This window comes from Vanellus vanellus, assembly GCF_965231255.1.
Source record: "Vanellus vanellus genome assembly, chromosome: 10".
Classification (NCBI taxonomy): domain Eukaryota; kingdom Metazoa; phylum Chordata; class Aves; order Charadriiformes; family Charadriidae; genus Vanellus; species Vanellus vanellus.
Genome location: NC_138915.1, coordinates 13,468,546 through 13,488,309, shown reverse-complemented (window position 1 = coordinate 13,488,309; position 19,764 = coordinate 13,468,546). Strand labels below are relative to the sequence as shown.

Genomic DNA, 19,764 nt, shown 5'->3' with positions numbered 1-19,764 from the left:
AACGCACATTTAGACTTGCAGCCCACAGTGGCCCGGGTTTACACTGGGAGGAACATGCCACGAGCACTGGAAAGCACGTTCCTGTCTTGGGAAAGGCTTGCCTAGCTTCCTGACTCAAGCCCTGGAGCACCACGAGACAGTATTTTAGAGAAGCCAAATGTCTTATAAATATCTTTACAAAAAAGACAGCAACAAATCCTAACTGACATGTACAGAAGAGTCATAGCATGCATGGGGTGATCATGTGAAAAACCCATTTTATGTAATGGCCCTGGAAAGAAACCATGCTTACCGAGTTAGACATATAGGTGCAGTAAGCACCATATGGCCAGGAATGATAAGAAGTTTCTCTGAACACACACCCTATTATTTTGAGCACTGTAAGTGGACAGGGCACTGAATCAAAGAATAAATAAGTCAAATCACCCCAAAAGTCTACTGCTCAGCTATCTCTTAGGCAATCACAGGGAATTTCTCATAGGGAAAATTCAGCAGATGTCAACACAAAGCAGGTTCTATCACAAGGTGGGCAACAATGGTGACTCTGAAGAGGTGTCCTTGACCATGAAGCAAGAACTGAAAGTGGATGAACATCAGCCTGGCAGGAGTGAGACTTCAGCTGAGCATCATGTCTGGCTGAGCACTGGACACTTCCATGGAGCACCTCCAACAGGTCTCACCTGGAGCCCAGGTGCATCAGAGCATTTGCAGAGGGGAATTCTCCACTGCTCCCAGTGCCTTCTATAACCTCCCCACCTGGTTAAAATATGATTTTGTGCTGATCTGAAACGGAAGGGAAGGTGGAAGGTGTCTCGCTGACTGTACAAGTGTGACTTCTTCACCATATCATGTGTTAAGTGGATGATCCCCCTGTGTCAGTGGAGGGTGTTTGTGTGTGTGTGTCTGTGTGCAGGTGGGGTGTTTACAGTCTGCTTTGCACCCACGACAGATTCGTGCCTGGATTTGGTGCCCTCTAGTGTTGTGAATACTCCACTATGTAAGAAAAAACTGTGAAACAGATTCCCTGCTTCAGAAGTTATGGTTTTGCTAACTCATAATACAGTACCTTTGTTAATTATGCTACGTAGCTACAACTTAATGGAGATAATGTGACCCTGAGCATATCAGGTAATTACAGTCGCACCACCAAATATCTCAGGACACATTTCTGCAGGCTGCAGCTAACATCTCAAAGGCCTTAGCCTGCAAAATATCCCCAGATCTGTCGGATGTACAGCACTTTACCTGACACAACGATCCTGGCATCTGTAATGTCAGAAGTCTGGCAAACATCACACAACCAGTCACTCCTTGGTGCAGCTTGGCAAGCCACTAAAGCCAGTCTAAGCCTGTGCTGCTACCAAAAGGGCAGCCCTGCCACCTCCCCGGGGCGCTGCAGGCTTTCATAGCCGTCCTCGGGGCAGCACTGCTGCTCGTGTGACTGGAGAAAAAAAAAAAAACAAAACACCACAGTAACAGCATTTCCAGCTCTACTGACAGTTTTTTCTGGCTCCCCATGAGGGAGACAGCAAAGGGAGGCAGCAGAACCTCACAGAAGGGACCTGGGGTGAGAGCAGGGCTGCTCGGCTTCAGTCTCAGCCCCCTGCCAAGAGCTCGGGCTGGCCATTGCACTGCAGCTTCCCAGTGCCACAGCAGTGCTGCGTGTCAGCCACCAGCCAGACCACCACAAACCACCACAAACCACACGGGCTTGGGGCAGCACTGCAAATAACCACCCATCAGCCTGCCGGCGTGGTGTGCCAGATGCTCTACGGCAAATCTTTCCCCTTGATCCAATCAGCTTTTTAGCGGAAAACAATCCTACAGGTGACCTCTGCTGACGTACTTTTTGCTCAGTTAAATATATCAGCCTCCCAAAGTGCAAAAGCTGGTCTTTATGTCCTCAACTGTCCCGCCTGCCTTAGAGCCCTGATGCGAGGCAGCCCCTCCGTCAGCTGATGCAAGAGCGGCAGCGGCGTTACAGGGCAGACCAGTTGCATCAGACGCCGACCCGCATGATGCAAACTGCCCCATGTGAAAGATGAAGTCATCCTCATCCCCCTGCAGAACAACTCCTGTTGAGCTGTTTTTTCCTGTGGAGATTGCATCATTAACCTGGCTGAAGCACTGAGCTGTGAAAAATCAGAAGACTTGGTGAGAAAACAGTGAGGAAGTTGACTGCTTAATAGAATTTCATATAAAATCCTTCCAGTTATTCCAATCTGACAGTCTAGCTTCTCTAGAAGCTGTTACGTAGTGATAGTGGAGAACTTATGGGACTTCTCAAAAGCATTTGCTGGAGAGAGATTGCTTGAATTTTGAAAAAAAGAGAGAGAAGTGGGGAAAATGTCCCAAAATAACAGCTTTAAAACCAAGCACAGTGCAACAACTGTTACTGAGAGCTACTGCCCAAACCACCGAAATTAGGCAGCATTAACTCTGCCTACCCTCAACATCCCAAAGCCTGGGAATACAGCAAGATTTTGCAATGGGTCTGGCAAATCAAAACTTAAGAGCTAACTAGTTTGGAGGCACAATAAACTGAAGACAGAGTTCCAAGATCTGTACTACTGGGGAAATAAACTCCCTCCTGCACAAGAAAGTTAGATTCCACATGGCAATTTGGTAAACACTGTGATGGAGTAAGACTTTTGCACAATAATCCTGGGATACTTCCAGGATAACTCCCCTGAACCTCCCCAAAGATTCAGCGATGAGTCACACCAAATGAGCCGTTAGAAGTTTAATTCTGAGCAGTGACAGGAGCCCCCTGGCCGTGGTGATTTGCCTTGCCCCGCTGTTTGCCTGCCTACACTCCCTGTACGTGCACACGGGGTGGCAGAGCTGCTGTCAAAAATGGCAAATTTATTCCTTTATCACGTGTCTTCCCCCCAGTGATGGCAGGGCTGGTTGGTTATTGGGTGTATTCCCCCCAATGATGGCAGGGCTGGTTGGTTATTGGGTGTATTCCCCCCACTGATGGGAGGGCTGGTTGCATATCGGGTGTATTCCCCCCCACTGGTGGCAGGGCTGGTTGGATATTGGGTGTATTCCCCCCACTGATGGGAGGGCTGGTTGGATATCGGGTGTATTCCCCCCACTGGTGGCAGGGCTGGTTGGACAGGGGCTCTTCCAACCTCCTTAAGAAGCCTGTAGCTGACATACCAAACAAATCCAGGTGTTTGGAAACAAGGCCCTCGCCTGGGACTCCCGGCTGCCTTCCCCGCCCCACGGCACCCACTCCGCTGCCGCCGGTGGCTGTTGAGCCCACACGGACACGAGTGGCCCGCGGTTTCTCATTTTTCACGTCGTGGCTGGTTAACACCGGGACGCCCCGTCGTTGCTCTGCTCAGACGCCTTGTGGCGCTGCGCGGCTCCGGGCCCTGCTTCTTCCAGCCCCGTTCCCCCGGGCCCCGCCGCCCCCCCCCGCTCCCGCTCCCCGCCCTCCCCGGTGCTCGGCGCTGCAGGTCGGCGCCGCTCCCGGTCGCCCACGCACGGGCCGCTGCTTTGCATAGCCCCGCCCAGGCGGCGGCGCCGGCCAATGGAAGGCGGCGAGGCGGGGAGGGGCGGGCCCTCCACGCGGGGTCCCACGGAGTGCTCTCCGCGCCGCCCGCCCCGCTCCGCACCGTCCTGCCGCCACCGGGACACAGGTAAGCGGCGGGGACCGGCACCTGCCCTCCCGCGGCGGCGGTCCCGAGCATCCCCGGTGACGGTGTCAGCGCCGGGCGGCGGCTGTGGAAGGGTCGGGGGGACCGGCGGGGTCCGCGGCGGGTCCCGCACCCGGGAGTGCAGCGGCGGCGAGACACGTGGGGTGCAGCCGGCTCCGGTGGGCATCTCCGAGCGCCGGCGGGGACCGGTGGATGTGGGGGCCGGGGGGGAGGGGGAGGAGGAGGCTGGGCGGGGGGATGCGGGGGCCGGGGGGTGCCGCCGCGGGCCGGGGAGCCCCTCGCAGGGACGTGCCCGGGCATATCCCGGCGCGCTGCCCGCCTTCCCGCGGGCGGGCGGCGGGGGGCGCCGGCGGGGCCGGGCGGCTGTCGGCGGCTCGCCCCGCGTGGGTCGGGCGGCGGGCGGGCTCCACGCGTGGCGGGCCGGGGGGGGCGGGCGAGCCGGGGCTTGCCGGACAGCACAGCGGGGCCGGTGGGCGGGCGGCCTCCGGTACTGCGGGGACCGGCCCCGGGGCGCACCCACGGGCGGCACCCGCCCGCCGCGCCGCGTGGGTGGCAGCCGCCACACGCATCGCGCTGCCGGCACGCGTGGGACGTCCCGTTGGCCACCGCACCCGTGTCTCGCAGCCCACCGCCAGCCCCGCTTGGTTATTTAAGGCAGAAATAAGGTGCGGCGAGGTGCTCGGGTCGCTCTTCGCCTGCCTCCACGCGAGGATTTGCGGGTGTCCGTGGGGATAGCTGCGGAACAGAGCGCTCGCCGGGGTCAGCCGGTGGGGCGCACGGTGGTGTGCTCATCCCTTGAAAACGCTCGAGTGCTTTCATCTATGGAAAGGTGTCAAGCATTTTAAGGGCACGTTTAAGTAGTTCTGAATAAGCACTGATTGCAAATTCTTTTATTTGTAAGAGCCGTCATTCAAGTTACACGATGCTTTTCCCTTCTCAGTGCAATCTGTGTGAGTTTATTTATGATGGTGTTAAGAACTGAAGAAAAAAAACAGGCACTTCGAAGAGACTGAATTGTTACTGCAAGCAAGACAGTGACAATTACTAAGAAGTAGATGTGGGGCAAAAACCAGATAGAAATCCAAGGTTTGATAAAAATTGATAGGAGTTTTAGAAGTTTTACTTGAGCTATGGTAGGGGTTTGGAACTAGATGATCCTCAAGGTCCTTTCCAACCTAAACCATTCTATGATTCTATATCTATTAAGGCAGAGTGCAGATACCCAAGGTGGGCAGCCAGAACTTGACAAAATTCAGTAGTTATGATCCCAGTCTGTCATTATCTATCAAACCTCTATGCAGTGAATATAGGAGTGGAACCCTGTAGCCCTAACCCCAGGCCCCTAGGACTGAAGTCATCTGCGTATGGGAGGGATGATATGGCCCTCCAGGACCCTGGATTCTCCCTTTCTCAAGGCTTGGTTGTCCACCACAGTTTGTAGCCTGGCTCCTGCTCCCCACAGCAGCGGGGCAGCCCTCCGTTTGGGCAGGCATAAACCTGTGCCTGGCTGGGTGCCTTGTGGGACTCCGCAAAGCTGGATGGCAACAGCAGCAAAACCAGGAGCGACGCACTCTGTCCTATATTGGGGGGGTTTTGGTCGTGTTTCAGGTGCCTCCCTCTGCAGGCGGAGTGAGCAAGCAGGAGTGGAAAGTGAGTGTGGCAACCTGGGGGCTATTGCAACGCAGTGAAGGGAGATGAGACCAGCCCAGAGTGTTTCCCGCCTGAACTTGGGCTGCTTTCACCTAAAGCAAACGTAAGTTTCCAGCCACTCCAAATTAAACCGTTAGTGGACAAACTTGTGAGTAGAATTTCCACATATATTGGAAAACCTGCTGATTTCCAAACCACGTGGAAAGATTCAGATTCAGCCTTTTTTTCCCCCCCTCTTTTTGCTTCCCTGACCAGTCTTTTGTCTACAAGGCCATCCTTCAGGGGTGGCAGAGTCACTCCCAGCATGGTTTGTAGTGTAGGGAGGTGCAGAGAGATGCTGTCCAGACAAAACGAGTGCAGACTGATGAGCAGGAGCAGAGGAATGAATGAGCAAGAGACTGGGACTAGACACTGCCATACGCAAGGCATGCAGTAATATTTTCCAGATAACATTTCATTTTTTCCCCCTCTCCTTTTCGCTTGCAGTACTTATTTAGGATTTCAGCTCTCTAGTTTTATGTTCCAATATATACAAGTATTTCATCTGAGCCGCAGTCGCTGCCAGGCTGTGCTAGTCTGTTGTGCAGCAGGGTAGCATCCTCCTGCGATGTCCCGCTGCCTCACGCGGTGATGGGGAAGAGCCCCTGTGGGTCTCGGCACCCCTCTGTCCTGGGCGAGCAGAGACCCACGGCTTGAGGGGATGGGGTCCCCAGCTGGGACAGGACCAGCCTGACTCAGCTCCTGCGCTGCCCCGCCTGCCCCCCTGGTACCTGCTGGGCCATGGTCAGATGGAGACAACCAGAAGCACTAATGCTTTCACTGATGGTATTTTTGTACCTTTTCACATATTGATTTCCTCACCCTTTTTTTCCTACCAGAATCCATTAGCTGGACACAAAAGAAATTTATAAATAGTTTAGATGCCCAGATAGTCCAATTTCTGTGAAAATCACATTTTCACAGGAAAAAGAAAATGAGAGAGCTCCAGAACTGACATGGAGGTGAATGAATTGCAGCTTTGCTGAAGTGCCTTTCATCTCATGCAGTGAAACTCACTCAGCAGCTCATGTTTTTGCTGTCTTGAGTAATAACGCAGTGGGGAGCACACTCCGCTCGCCTTGCTCAGGCAAGTTGTCCCATTAAGACAATAAGAGTCTCTTAACAAATTAAGATGTTTTTAAGTTAGAAGACCATGCATCTTGAAACAATGGCGATACATTTTCCTTCCCTCCAACTTATAAGTGCATTGATACTGTGTCATGTTTATATTCCTCTTCGGCAAATAAAATCTGTTGCTCTGGCAGTCACTTTGAGCTTCTGTGTAGTTTCCAAAGAGGTGGGAGGGTTTTGTTGTTTGTTTTTGTTTTTTACTTTTGGCTAATTAGGACCAGTTGTTTTAGTGGCTTATTAGACTATCAGAAACTGCAGCTCTACCAGGGCAGTGCTACGTGGTTTGGATGTATGCTCCGCTTACAAATTAAACATCTTGGTTCTGGTATTGTTAAAATAAGAAGTAAAAAAATCACACAGCTTTGAATTTCATGCCAGATATTCAACAAAGCGTTCATTCCATGTATCATTATATTGTGGCTTGAGAAAGAGCAGGCTTGCTCTACGCTTAATAGTTTTGCTGGCACGGTTGCGGTGCGCTGTTTCCCCCGCCATCCCGGAGCGATACTGTCATGTTGGCAGATGTCCTCGCGCGTGGAGTTGCGCTGGCACGGGATTCCTTTTGCGTGTGTAACTTTCTGTATTTGGGAAACCGGTTTAAACTGTGCCTCTTCTGGAGAGATGTATCCCTAGCTGCAGACCCTTCTGAAGTGCAGAAAAGTCCATAAATATATGAGAAAGAGCGGTCGTGTTGAGTTTGCAGGACAGTTTCACCAAAAAAGCTGCTAGTTTGGATTTTTTTTTTGTTGTGTTGTTGGTTTTTTTTTCTTCCAGTACTTCTTTCTTTTATTGCAACAGCACTTTGGAGAGCTGATGAAAATCCATCCCCTTGTTCTCCAGACTCCAGTATCTTTGCTCCTTTTCTGTTGCCTGCAACTCTATTTCATACATTTTTATGCTCTTATTATGAGTGAAAGCCTGAATCAAACTCTGGATTCTGGACCAGAGCATCGTCAGCACTGACCCCTGCGTGTTGGGCAGAGGCACCTGCCGGTGGGGGTGACCTGGGATGTGGGCTCGGAGCTCACCAAGAGGTTGGGTTTGGGCTGTTAGTGTGCCAGCCTTCCAAAGCAGTTGTGTGTCACCCCTGTTGAGCCCATCTCCCCCTCTTTTTATTTTTGCCACTGCATTCAGCCTGTAGCTGACCCCCTAACGCTAAACCCTGTGCTTCTCCCTGGGCTTTGGCACTGGGCTCCCTCTTCCCCACCTTCTGAGATGGTGACAAATCTCCTTTATTTATTCAGTAGTGTCAGTAACCTTTACGCTATTTATGGGCTGTGATCGTGCCCCTCCCGAGATGTTTGCCAGATAAATTTAGCTCCCTTAGCTTCTCATCACCAGTCCTCGCTGGCTTGCGCTGCCTTTCCTTGTAACAGCTAATGAGAGCTGGCCGTGCGCGGGAGCTGCGGCGAGGCGAGGGGTGACTCACTTTCTATGCTTGTCCGGGACAGACTTCATCTCGAATGAATCTCGGTCGTGCAGAGCCTGGGGAGCCCGTCCAAGTGTCCACTTCCAAAAGGCAGTCGGCAAGGGAGTGGTGGGGGATTAAGCGGAGAAGCACAGAAAAAGCCTGCGGAGGAATGCTGCTGTGGGACGTTGTGTTGGGTGCCCGGGAACGGTGTGGTGGGAGGGGAAGGGGGCTGTGCCAGGAGGGGCTGGGGGGTGCTCGGGGGCTCTCCAGTCTGTTCCCCCCTCTGCTTGCAGGGGGGGCATCCCGGCCGAGCCTCTTCTCCTCCCCAGGCTGTGGAGCAGGATGGCTCTGGCTGAAATGCCAGGTTTTCCCGAGTGGTTCAGGCTGTTCAGGGTGGTGGTCTTCAAAAGAGCATTTTCAGGTGTTCCCTATTTGTGGTGGGTGTTTAGAAGTTAAAAATTTTTGTTCCCAAGGCTGGCTGAACACTGTTTCTCTCCTGATTTGTGGCACAAGGTTATGGGGAAAGTGAAATGAAGATTGGTCTAGTCGGGGGGTGGATTTTATTCCGTTTCTGTCATCATAGTAAGAACCCACCTGGAATATGCAGAAATGAACAGACAGACCCAAGACTCCAAATAAATTGCTCAGTTTTGTAGCTTCAGTCCGAGTTGCTTGTTCTCGGCGAGACGCCAGTCCCGTGTTCCGCCGTGAGCCGCCCTCGCTGAAGGTGCAAACTGTGGCTCTGCTGAGGCCAGGGCAGTTCTGCTGGTGACCTCAGCTGAGCCATTAATTCACCTGGGGAAGGCTCTGGATGGTGTTTTTGAGGAAGATGGGTGCTTGTTCTGCTGGTCCTCTGAGATGTCTGCAAGCGAGCCCACACCGAGCTGGAGCAAGAGTCTGGGCAGCCCGCACAGCTCCACGTCAGCGTGGTGGGGCCACAGGTGCGCGTCCTGTTCTACCGGGGACACAGCCAGCCCCCAGCATTTGGTTGTGTCAGACCAATGCGGCCACACTGGTCAGAGCTGGGCTGCCAGGTCCCAAAAGTGGGACTTTGCTGGTACTGAGCTGTCTGCCGATAGTCTGGGATGCTCAGACCTACAGCCAGGGCTGACAAATCGGTGACCTGAGCAATCGGTGGGTCTCCCGTAATACTGGAAGTGAAACTTCCATTTTCTCCATTGTGAAGACTGTGGTGTGGCAGCAGAACCAGGCAGTTCGTCCCCAGCCTTGCTGGGAAGCCCTTCCCGAGCTGCTGGAGCGGGCTGCTGCACGGTGGGAGCAGACGGCCGCCTCCTGCCGCAGTGACATCCCTGATGCACAAGAAATGTAGACCGCCATCCTGGCCAGAACAGAAACTTCTGCCCAGAAAAGCGCATGTTGCTCATCTTAAAAGTGCTGGGGCTGGCTGTGACTCCTCTGCCTTCTCTTCCTCTCCTCCTCAGGCTCCCGGCCCCTCTCTGGCCCCGATGCTCTGCCAAGAGAGCGAGTACTTGGATGAGCATGGGAAATGTGCCCCCTGCAGAAACTGCATGCCCGGGCAGGAGCTTTCCAAGGTAAATCGGATGCTCTGGAAGGACTGGGAGTCATCTGGCTTTTACACTGCTAGCCTTCCTTTGCAAGGATAACGTTAGGTCCTGGCATGTTGGGAAGAGCTGGGACTTGGTGGGAAGGGACGATGGACAGTTTCCTTCACTGTGGACAGAAGGGCAAGATGATGAAAGTAACGGGTGGGAAGGGATTTCAGGTTGCTGCTCGGGGTGCCCTCTTTCATTTTTGCCAATGGAAATCTAAATTTCCTCCTGGTTTGTAGCGCCGGGTGAAGTTGCACTGCCCGGCCGGGCTGCACGCTGGATGGGCACGAGCGGGACGTGGCTGCAGGGGGTGGTCTGGCCCGGCCTTGGCAGTGGGATGGGTGCTTCCTGCCCAGGTACCCTACAAGGTCCCCACCACCAGTGGCCCCTCAGGGGCATGTCACTGCTGGAGATGTCCTCCCTAAATACAGCTGGTGGGCCCCGGCTGAGCCGCAAACGGCTTCTCCCTGTGTCTCCATTGCAGCTGCTCTGGTGGTGTCTGCTCTTGGCTGGGTTCTGAGGACCCTTCGTGTGGGTGGTAACCCCTCCAGCCTTTGCCCGAAAGAAGGGACACCATTCCCCTCAGTAACACTTTGGGACCTGATCTGGCTCCTCACCACAGCTGTGCACCCCACTTCGTGTCTTGCAGGACTGCGGCGATGGCAGTGGGGGGGACGCGCAGTGCGTTGCCTGCCCTCCCAGGAAGTTTAAGGACAGCTGGGGGCATCATGGCTGCAAGCCCTGCCTGTCCTGTGCCCTCATCAACCGCATCCAGAAGTCCAACTGCACAGCAACAACCAACGCGGTCTGTGGGGAGTGTCTGCCGGGGTGAGTGGGGCCGGATCCTGGCTCGAGCGGAGCCGTGGTGGTTGCACCTGGGAACGTGCAGGGAGGGGATGGGCAGAGGGGGCTTTATCTGGGGCCACCCAGAATGTGGGACATAAGAGGAGCTCTGGTGACCCAGGGCTGCCTCTTTGAGGACACAGCTCATGACATGCAAATCAGCCCCATCTGATGGCCCTCTTGTAGCTCCCAAGAAGGGAATCTGAAGGCTCCCATGAATGAGCAGTGGAAGAAAACTCCTTCCAGGCCTGAGTAGTTCCTGTGGACACCAGGTTGGCTAAGCCCTGGAAGACAAGTGGCTGTAGACCACTCCAACTGGTGGTGACCAAAGAGTAGAACAGACCATGGCTCGGGTGATGGGTTTAAGGAGTTGCTGGAATGAAGACTGCTGCATACAGCCAGCCTGCAAAATGCCTGAGGGCTGCAGACCTGTGCTGGCGAGCTGTGGGACTCGGGACAGAGGAACGAATCGGGGCTCTGTTTTATGAGACTCTTCCCAGATGCAGCTGTAGGCTGGGCTGTTTCTGTGGCTTCGTGGAACTGTTGATGACTATCACCCACTTTAGCAGATGCGGGGCAGGGGGAGAACAGTTCAAGTGATGGTGCTCCTTGGCCAAAGTGGCGACAAACCTGAAAAAGTAGCTGTGGGTACAGCCTCAGCCAGCGATGGAGAGACCTGCTGCCATGGGGTGTCCCAGCCTGCCGGGGCAGGAGCACGGGAGTTCAGCTCTCCCCATGCTGCTGCGGGGTGGACAAACGGCCCGTCTCTCCAGGGCTGGGCTGGCGGGGGCTCACCGTGGGGCCGTGCGCTGCTGAGACCCTCTGCTCTGTTTACAGGTTTTACCGCAAGGCGCGGATCAGCGGGCAGCTGGACTGGGAGTGCATCCCTTGCACCAAGCAGACACCCTCCTCCGAGCCTCAGTGTACGTGCCGTCCCTCGCTGGTGGGGTGGGGAGGTGCTCTGGGGTAGGGTGGGTGGTGAGGATGTGGTGGAGCAGATTCATGGTACACATAAGTCATTGTGACCGTGTCGAAGGCATGCACACAGATGTGCACCATCCTTTCACTGATTCTGCTCGCTGGCCAGCCTACTCTGCTGGCCACAGCACAAGCTACTGTGACACAGACCTGCTGGAGGAGGGATGGTCATTACACGTGAAGAGGAATGGGCAGGGAGGGGGTGGCCCAAGCCTCAGGGTTAGGCTCCAATGTTTTGTGGCTGGTGTCTTTGCAGGTCGGTCCAGAACAAACCTGGTGAAGGTAGCTGTCCCCACTGTACCACCGCAGGACACAGCCCTTCTTGCACTGACCAGCAGTGCCCTCGTTATCATCGTACTGGTGCTTCTGGCACTTTCCATCATCTACTGCAAGCGGTTTTGGAAGAGCCAGTGCCAGCGAGGTGAGTCAATGCCCGCAGTGCTTCTCTTCCTTCTCCCTTTGCTGTTCCCACATGCCCGTGGCCCCCTACTCACGGTGGTGAGCATTGTCCCTAGCGTTGCTGCTCTTGTAGCATACAGCGGCCCAAGTGTTCCTCTGCTCGTACAGAAGAAAGAGCTCATCCTGCTTTTTGCATCTGCAGGACCTCTCTTGTGCTTTGCCTGCTCAAAGACACAGAGGAGCCTCCCTCCTCCTTAGTACCATAATTAGTAGGAGAATGCCATTTACACAGTGTGAACTGGCGATCCTCTCTTCCTGGTGTCTCTTGGGGTGGGCTGAGCTTGAGTGGCTCTTCGCAGGGCAGGACCGGTGAGGGAAGAGGGCACTAGGTTTGGTGGCTGGGGCTGGGGCACGTTGGCATCCAGCAGTGTGCCAGGGAGCTGCTAGCTCCCAACTCCTCGCCAGCAGACATACCACATGGCTGGGGACATGCTGGGGAAGCAGGCCAAGCCTTCGCTCAGACTGGTTCTCCTCTATCCTCCAAGTCTTCCTGAGGACTCAGAACTTCTCAGGCCAGCGAGCAATGTTCCCAACTGCGGCGGTGCCTGGCAGATTCCTGTGTGAGGAGCAGATGTCTGGTCCCTGCTGCCTGGGTGTGAAGAACCTGAGCCCCTGCTACAGGCCGGCGGAAGGTACTTGCTTCTGCCACCTCTTTTTCTGGGGGGAGGGAGGGTGGCGCTGGGCTCCAGCTCGCATGGTCCTGGGATCTACTGAGATGCCCTTAGGCAGGAAGGATAGAGCTGGATGGTGTCTGAGTCCCACCAACATGAAATTTGGGACCTCTCTTAACAAACACTTGCAGACGTTGTACCAGAAATGCTCGCGTGGCTCCTGATCTCCCCAGCCCACTCCTTCCCTCCCTGCGACTAGGGGAAGGATTGACCCCACTCAGAACTTTGCAGGAAGGCACAAAATGGCGCCACCAGTGGTGGTGCAGGGGACGGGGGTCTGGCCTCTGGCAGGGTGCTCCCCATTGTGCCCACAGGCCTTGGGCTGCTGGGTTCGATGGTGGGGCTGGTGGAGCCCTGGAGGGGGCCAGGGCAGACCCCGGGCTTTGCTGAGCTGTGATGACTTCTGGTTTCAGGCCCCATGGAAGCGGTGCAGTTCATTTCGGATGGGGAAGCCGTGGGTCTTCAGCTCCCCTCTCTCCAGCCGGAGATGGACATGCTGCCGGCCATCGCGGTCAGCACTGCCTCCAAAGCCCAGCTGAGCAGGAGTCTCCTGGAAAGCCAGCCCCTGATCCGGGCATCGGGCCGCAGCGACTGCCTGGCCGGGGTCCTGCCGCCCCCCGATCCCAGGCAGGGCCAGCCGGGCACGGCAGAGGCGCTGGCCCCGCTCTCCTCCTGCGCCTCCGAGATGCAGCACAAGTGGCCACACGCCCCGGTGGAGTGCACCGAGCTGGACCTCCAGAAGTTCTCCACCCAGGCAGAGTTTGTGGGCAGCGAGAGGCCGGAGGACGCAGCGAGCCGGGCGGCACAGAGGATCCCAGCAGAGACTGGTGGCACAGGGCGGGAGGGGACCCGGCCCGTGCCCTCCGCCTTCCCAAATCCCACTGCTGAAAGCGGGGAGCAACTGGTAAGTTTCTCTGGCCTCGTTGTTCCTCTGAACCACCGCCAGGCATCCAGGGCTTGGGCACAGGGTGCTGGGCTCACCGATGGGTTAGAGACACAGACTAAGGTTCATTAATACCTGGGACTAACTTATTTGCCAGATGCTTAGTGATGTGTCACGCAACAGGCCATCAGCCATGGAGACATCACCTGCTGGGGCAGTTTCAAACACCCGAAAGACCAGAGTCAATTTATTGAATGTACAAGCAGATCTTTAACTGATGTGCTCTTGAGTGGTTCTTGTCCTCTTGCTCTCCAGAAAGCTGACCTGGTGGGGGGGAGCTGGTCCCTCCTCCCTCTGGTGAGCTCGTAATGAACCCTGTGACTAACATCATTGAGGCTCAGAAAATGTCTGGCAGGGAGATGCGTTTAACAGCTTAGCTCCAGGTGACCGTTTATGGAAGCAGTTTGCTGGGAGGCCCTGGAGCATCCCGAGAAGGTCGTTAGCTCCGTGGGATGGTAGTGCTGGAAAGAGAAGTGTCCTTCCTCTGAGCCTCTGTGACTGCCCTGGGAGCAGTGACAGGCATTGCTGTTTTCACCAGACCGCCACCAACCTTGGGGTCTTTGTCTTGCCAGGTTGATGATGCCCAGAGCCTTGTGACTCAGATCAGCAGCACAGCGAAGGGTAAGTGTCTTTCCAGCCTCATCTTTGTTCTCCAAGTAGTGGGGTAGCAGAGAGAGGCAGATTCTTGGAAGGGGGCTTCTCCAGAAGCCTACCACAGCTATGTGGAGGTACCAGTTATCACAGGCACTTTTCTGACTTTCATGGCCTTTGGTGCTAGTTCACAGAGTAGGTTTTCTGTGATACTGCCTTGAGTGGTCTGCGGGTGGGTGGCAGATGGATTCCCAGTTGTCACTGGTTACCAGCCTCCCTGGGAGTGAGCCAGCTTCATGTTGCTGAGCTCCGAAAGGGGTGTTGGAGGAGACACCTTCCTTGGTAGGGTGGCGTTTCACCTGCTCAGTAGGGACACGGGCTGGAGTCTGGCTGCCCCGTTTATCCTTATCCTAGCCAGATAGGTTGCTTTCTAACCTCACTTTGCTGTGTTGCTGCCCCCAGGTCTCCTGGTAGCAGAGCTGCCCCATTCCTTGGTGCAGTCACTTGCCTTCTTGTTGGACCCTTCATTGAATGGTGTGAAGAACTTCAGCCACGTGGCGCTGGAGCTGGGGGTTGCACCCCAGTTGCTGGGACGGATATCTGGATTTGAGCAGCTCGTTGCTCACTTGACCTACTCAGGAGATGCAGTCACCATCCCGCTCCTGGCCCAAGCCCTGCAGCGGCTCCAGCGGTTCGATGCCTTGCTCCTGCTCTGTGACCACTTCGCGCTCAGCCAGGCTCAGGGCTGCCAGCGCTAGAAAGGATGGGCAAGGGCCGGAGGAAGCTCCAGGCACTGTGTGTACTGGTACGGGAGAGGATCTGGTGGCCCTGTGGTCACATAATTTCTCTGGTGTGCACATGGGGAGTACGTGGAGATGGTCTTTGCATCGTGGGACTGAAGGACACGAGGGGGAGCATCCTTCCTCGGGGCAGTGCTGGGAGGCTGCAGCTGTGCCTCCTCCCAGCCTCCATGCGGAGGGTTCACTCGGGCACCTCTGGAGGCTGTTTTTCTCTGGCTGTGTTGACACCCTCGTCTGGCAGTGGAGTGCCATCGGTCACTGTGCCGCCCATGCTGCGGTGCTCTCACTCTGCAGTGAGCCCCATGCTGACCCCATGGGGTCCCTTGGCCACGGGGCTCGGTCTCCACGGGCAGCCACCCTCCTATGGGCCCAGCCAGCCATCGCCTCCCTCCCATTCCAGCTCTCCTGTCCTTCGTCTGGCCCATGCTCTGCTTTCCCAGGTGCCGGTTGCCACTTTCCCAGTTTACTTTTCACTTGCTCTTCTCCCTCTGTGTCAGAGATGGTCCTCGGCAGAGGACCTGGCCATGGCTGCTGTGCCGGGCTCCAGCCTTCAGTCTCCCTGTGCCGCCCTGGCGCCTTCCCCGTCACGTCCTTTTTGTGAAGCGGTGCAGTTCTCTTGCAGGAGTCTCGGACTGATCCCCAGGATGGGTTGATGTATGTCCTTGTTGCAGCGCCGTACTGTGGCTGCCGGCCTGGGGCAGGTGCTGGCTCACTCCCCGGGCTCCTGCTGTGCGCCCCGGCCCCACGGATGTCTGCTGACCACCGCCTCCGAGCACCGAGGCTTTGCAAACCACCCTGCAGTGGCCCAGGGGGGCTTCACCGCCGTGCCCCGGGCAGCAGCCAGTGCCGTGCCAGCACCGGGTGGCAGCTGGAGGCTGAAGCCGTGACCATGGCTGCATCACAGTCAGCGGTGACACCCCTTTGCCAATCACGGCAGAGCCGGCTTGTTTTAAAATAATCTTTTTTCTTTTTTTTTTTTTTCCGCACTGCCTAAAAATGACCTAATTTTCTCATTTCTGGGAGTAGCTGCTAGGGAGGGGAGCACCCTTCTGCTTTTAATTTCTTCCTGGAGGATTTGTCAGAGCTTGCAGCAGTCCCGCCTGCGCCGAGTGCCCCTGGTTTTGGGTGGTGTGCCCCGGGGCCGGTGGCTGCAGGCGCATGGGCTGTTCTCCCAAATCTGCCCCCAGCCTCTGAGGCATCACGTGGGATTTTCCTGGCGGCTTGACAGATGGGGCTTGGGGGATGCCGGTGCCGGAGCCGAGCCCTGCGCTGCTGCTGCCCGTCTCTCTGCAGTCTGGCATGTCTGTCGGGGGCGAGGCGGCGCGGGGGCGGCCAGGCATGCGGGAGCTGCCCCGGCGTGGGGCCAAGGCGGCGGAGCTGGCGTGGGGCGGCAGATGCCGTTCCTGCTGAGGTCATGGCCAGAGCAGCCGGCGGCGGGGCTGTGGCGGGGCTGTGGCGGGTGCTGGCGACTCGCAGCTCCCTGTGACCGGTGGCATCCGATAAGTGCCACCCCGGGATGTCCCAGGACCCCTGGGTGGCAGCGCAGGGGCTGAGCCGGCGGCACTCGCTCTGGTGCTTTGTTGCTTTGTTCCTCGAAGCTTTGGCTGGTGGTTGGGTCCGGCGATGCTTTCTGCTTTCTCTCCCATCCCCGGGGTCCTTGGCCGTGCTGGCCACCAGCAAGCGGCACTGTTACCCTGCCGCCCGCCCGGACACCCGCTGGGCATCCCTGCCTGAGCTCACAAGTTTTGCCTTTTATCTGACCACAGTACTTGGAAAAAGCGGGCGACCTTCTGGGAAGGCAGCCCTTTCCTCAGATCTGCCCGAACATGGGTATTAATAGCTGCTGTTCTTTTTTTCTTTTCCCCGTTAAATGCTGTTAAGACTTGAATGTGCTCAGGATGTGGTTAGATAACGGGAGGCATGGGCAGTTTCAGCTGGATCTGACACTTTCTCTCCCCTGCTGTTTGTTTCTTCCGAAGTCAAGGTCGTTTTAGTGCTCTTTGCTCCGCGAGAACCAGAAGTAGTAAACCTTATACCCATTTTAGGCTGGGGTTAGTCAGCCTCTCGTGACACACTTGGTCTGTTACGGAGCAGTCAGGAAAAGTATTGCTGAAGCAAACGCAGCCTGGGGTCAGGGTTTTTTCATTTGAGGTTTATCTGCAGCAGGGAGAGAGTGTTTGGATTAATCACTTAACAAAATCGAATAAATATTTAATCCCTCTGTGGACACACTTAGTCACTTCCAGCAGGAATTAAGATAAATTCGCCTACAGCTGAGTAAGGGCATTCGTGCAGCTCGACTCACCAGCTCTGGCTTTGAAGTTGGAACCAGTCGGGGGTGGCTCCTCCCGCATGTCCCTGTGTACGTGTGTCACCGGTGCCACCAGTGGGTGGTCTGTTGGGGTGCTCAGAGCTGTGGTGGCCGGGCAGGACGGCAGAGCCAGCCTCGTCCTGTCCCATGGTAGCATCAGGAGCAAGGGATGGGCAGGAATGGCCATTAAATTAAAAACAGTGAACAATGAGGACATCATCACACGTGTGTCCTGCAAGTCTTTGCATTTGTCCCTCCCGTTCTGCCGGTGTGCCAGTGGGTGGGCTCTGGACCCATTAGATGGATCATTTTTTAACTTCTTTTTTCTGCCTTCTTTAAAGAAACTGACCTCATTCACTTCATAGTTTCTAAGGTAAACTATTATTTTTCAGCTGTTTCATGTCTGAGCAATATTATTTGCGGTCGAAACTTAACCTCTGCCTGGAGACCGAGGAGGCTGCACACCGGGGGGGTGGGTGGGGGGTGCCATGCCCTGTACGGTGCGTAGGGTGGGTTTGTGCCGTGCCATGTACAATGTGGGGGGGGGGGGGGGGGGGGGCTGTGTGCCATGCCGCCCCGCTGGGCGCTGCCTCTCGAGCCCCAGCCGTGCCGCCGGGCACACTGCTGGCGGTGCTGGGCTGGCAGGAGCTGGCAGTGTGCGGCAGGGGTGGTTTTAGCCATGTTTTAAGTGAGTTTTAACTTTTCTCAGTCCCACCCAGAGCCTCATACATGGTTGCATTGCAAGTCACCGTAGTTAAGCCTCCCTGGAGCATCGACCCTGCACAACAGCATTGCAGGATGCGGCTTTTCAGTGATGGAGGGCCCCCCCCCCACCCCCAAGGGCTGCTCCCCACTCTCACTGGTGTCTGTGCTGGGCACCCTCCTCCCAGCTGCAGTGACAAAATCAGCTGTGTTTACATGGGCCAAAATTTCTACGAGTGGCCTTTAAGTCACCCCCCGCTGCCCTTGGGACCCCTGTGGCCAGGTTGCCACAAGCCCGGCTGAAGCCCCTGGGAGATGGGGAACCACGAGAGCCTGGAAAACGGGGCATAACGCTGTGGTTTGTACATCAGCAAGGATGGCAGTCCCTGGCCGGTGAATTTCTTTAGCTGGGAACCAATGGACTTGATACTTGACTTTTGCTTTTTAATAGTATTTTCAGCACAATACATGGAATGTAAGGGAAGGAAATTCCCATAGTGCTGGATCTGGTGTTGCCGCGTCAGGAAGCTGTTCGTGCCAAGCTGGCGTAGCTCAAAAAGAGTTGAAAGAAATCAAATAATTCAGCATCTGTGCAAACTTTAGCTGGGGCTGAACAATGGAAATACTCTTGTGCGGCGGGATTATTTTTTTACAAGCGATTGTTTTTGACACCGATCTTGTCTGGAAGTCTGATTTGCAGAGGAATTTATATGATAAGTTTAAGTCCAGCCCTGTTCTGGAAAGCTCTTAAGCATAGACTTAAAAATAGGCACGTACTTAAATCCTATTAAAATGAACAATTAGTACATCTTTGGGTGCTTTTCTTGAACAGGGTGCTTATAAGATTTGTACCTTCAATATGCTCTTACAGAAGCAGGCAATACTGAAGAAAACTTGGTTTTAATAATCTGGGCACACTTCTCAGAAAAGTCTGCAAGTGTTAGGGGGAAATGCCCTATGTGTTTTGGATTACTTAATGCAGACTCTGGTGCTTTTTTTTAAAAAAATAATACATTTCTGTAGCCATGGTTTACCTAGGGGAATACATGGTGTTTTCTATGGTGGATGTTATTTTTCTTTGAGATTACAAATAGGTTATTTATATTTTTGTAAATTCTGCGTCATTACCATTGTAATTCTGAAGTAGAATTGTTCCTGTTGTTTTTTGGGGGTGATGTCTGTATTCAAATAAAGCAGTAGCTGAAGCTCCTGCCCTCTTTGTTAAACAAGGGGTGTGTGTGTGCCCCACATTCCTCCCAGACCTGGTGCTCTCGAATGCTGTGTGTTTGTAGTTAAATAAATTTCAGAGCTGGAGGTGGTGATGCTCGGTGAGTTTTGATTCCTCTCCCATCCTGCCTGCGGGTCTGTCTGTTGGACAGGAGGGCACAGAGGAGCGCGACCCCCAGCCCCCCGCCAGCCCTCGGAGCATCCCTGCGTCCTGGGACTGGGACGTGGGTGCTGACCACGGGGGCTGGTGGAGGGGTACATCTGGCAGGGGCAGGTGGCACTTTTCAAAGCAGATGCTGTTGCAGCTGAGTCCGTCATCCTTGTGATGTTGGTGTGGGAATGGGGCAGGAACAGCTTAAATGGGTGCTGCTGGAGAGAAGGGGCCGGGGCCCCTGGTCCCTTCCCCGCCAGGTGCCTGCCATGACCAGGGGGCATCAGCTGCTGTTCGTTGTGCAGGTTAGATCTTCATCAGCAGGGTCAAATCCCAGGCAGGTTTCGTTGGCAGGGAGGAGGCAGGAACCTCATAATTGATGCCCAAGGAGCTCCCATTCCTGAAGCTTTGCTGAGGAGCAGTCGTTCTTAACAAGCACTGTAATTACCAAACATAAAGTCTGTTCATGCCCTTACACTTGGTCTGTTCATGCCCTTACACTTGGTCTGACAAGTGTCAAACCAAGTCTTGGTCTGTTCATGCCCTTACACTTGGTCTGTTCTTTAAAATAACTATTAGAATGAAGGATATGATGATTTTCTTTTCTAATTAAAGCTA

At 55.0% G+C, this 19,764-nt stretch overlaps 1 protein-coding gene across 1 annotated transcript; it reads left to right on the top strand.

Moving 5' to 3' along the window:
• Nucleotides 1-9,365: 9,365 nt before the first annotated feature.
• On the top strand, nt 9,366-14,713 carry EDA2R (ectodysplasin A2 receptor; the record flags this gene model as incomplete). The annotated part of the gene is made up of 8 exons (XM_082488455.1): nt 9,366-9,452; nt 10,120-10,298; nt 11,151-11,236; nt 11,548-11,712; nt 12,236-12,382; nt 12,835-13,325; nt 13,937-13,985; nt 14,418-14,713. 8 exons carry the CDS (start codon nt 9,366-9,368, stop codon nt 14,711-14,713), a joined length of 1,500 nt encoding a protein of 499 aa, XP_082344581.1.
• Between the last annotated feature and the right edge of the window lie 5,051 nt (nt 14,714-19,764).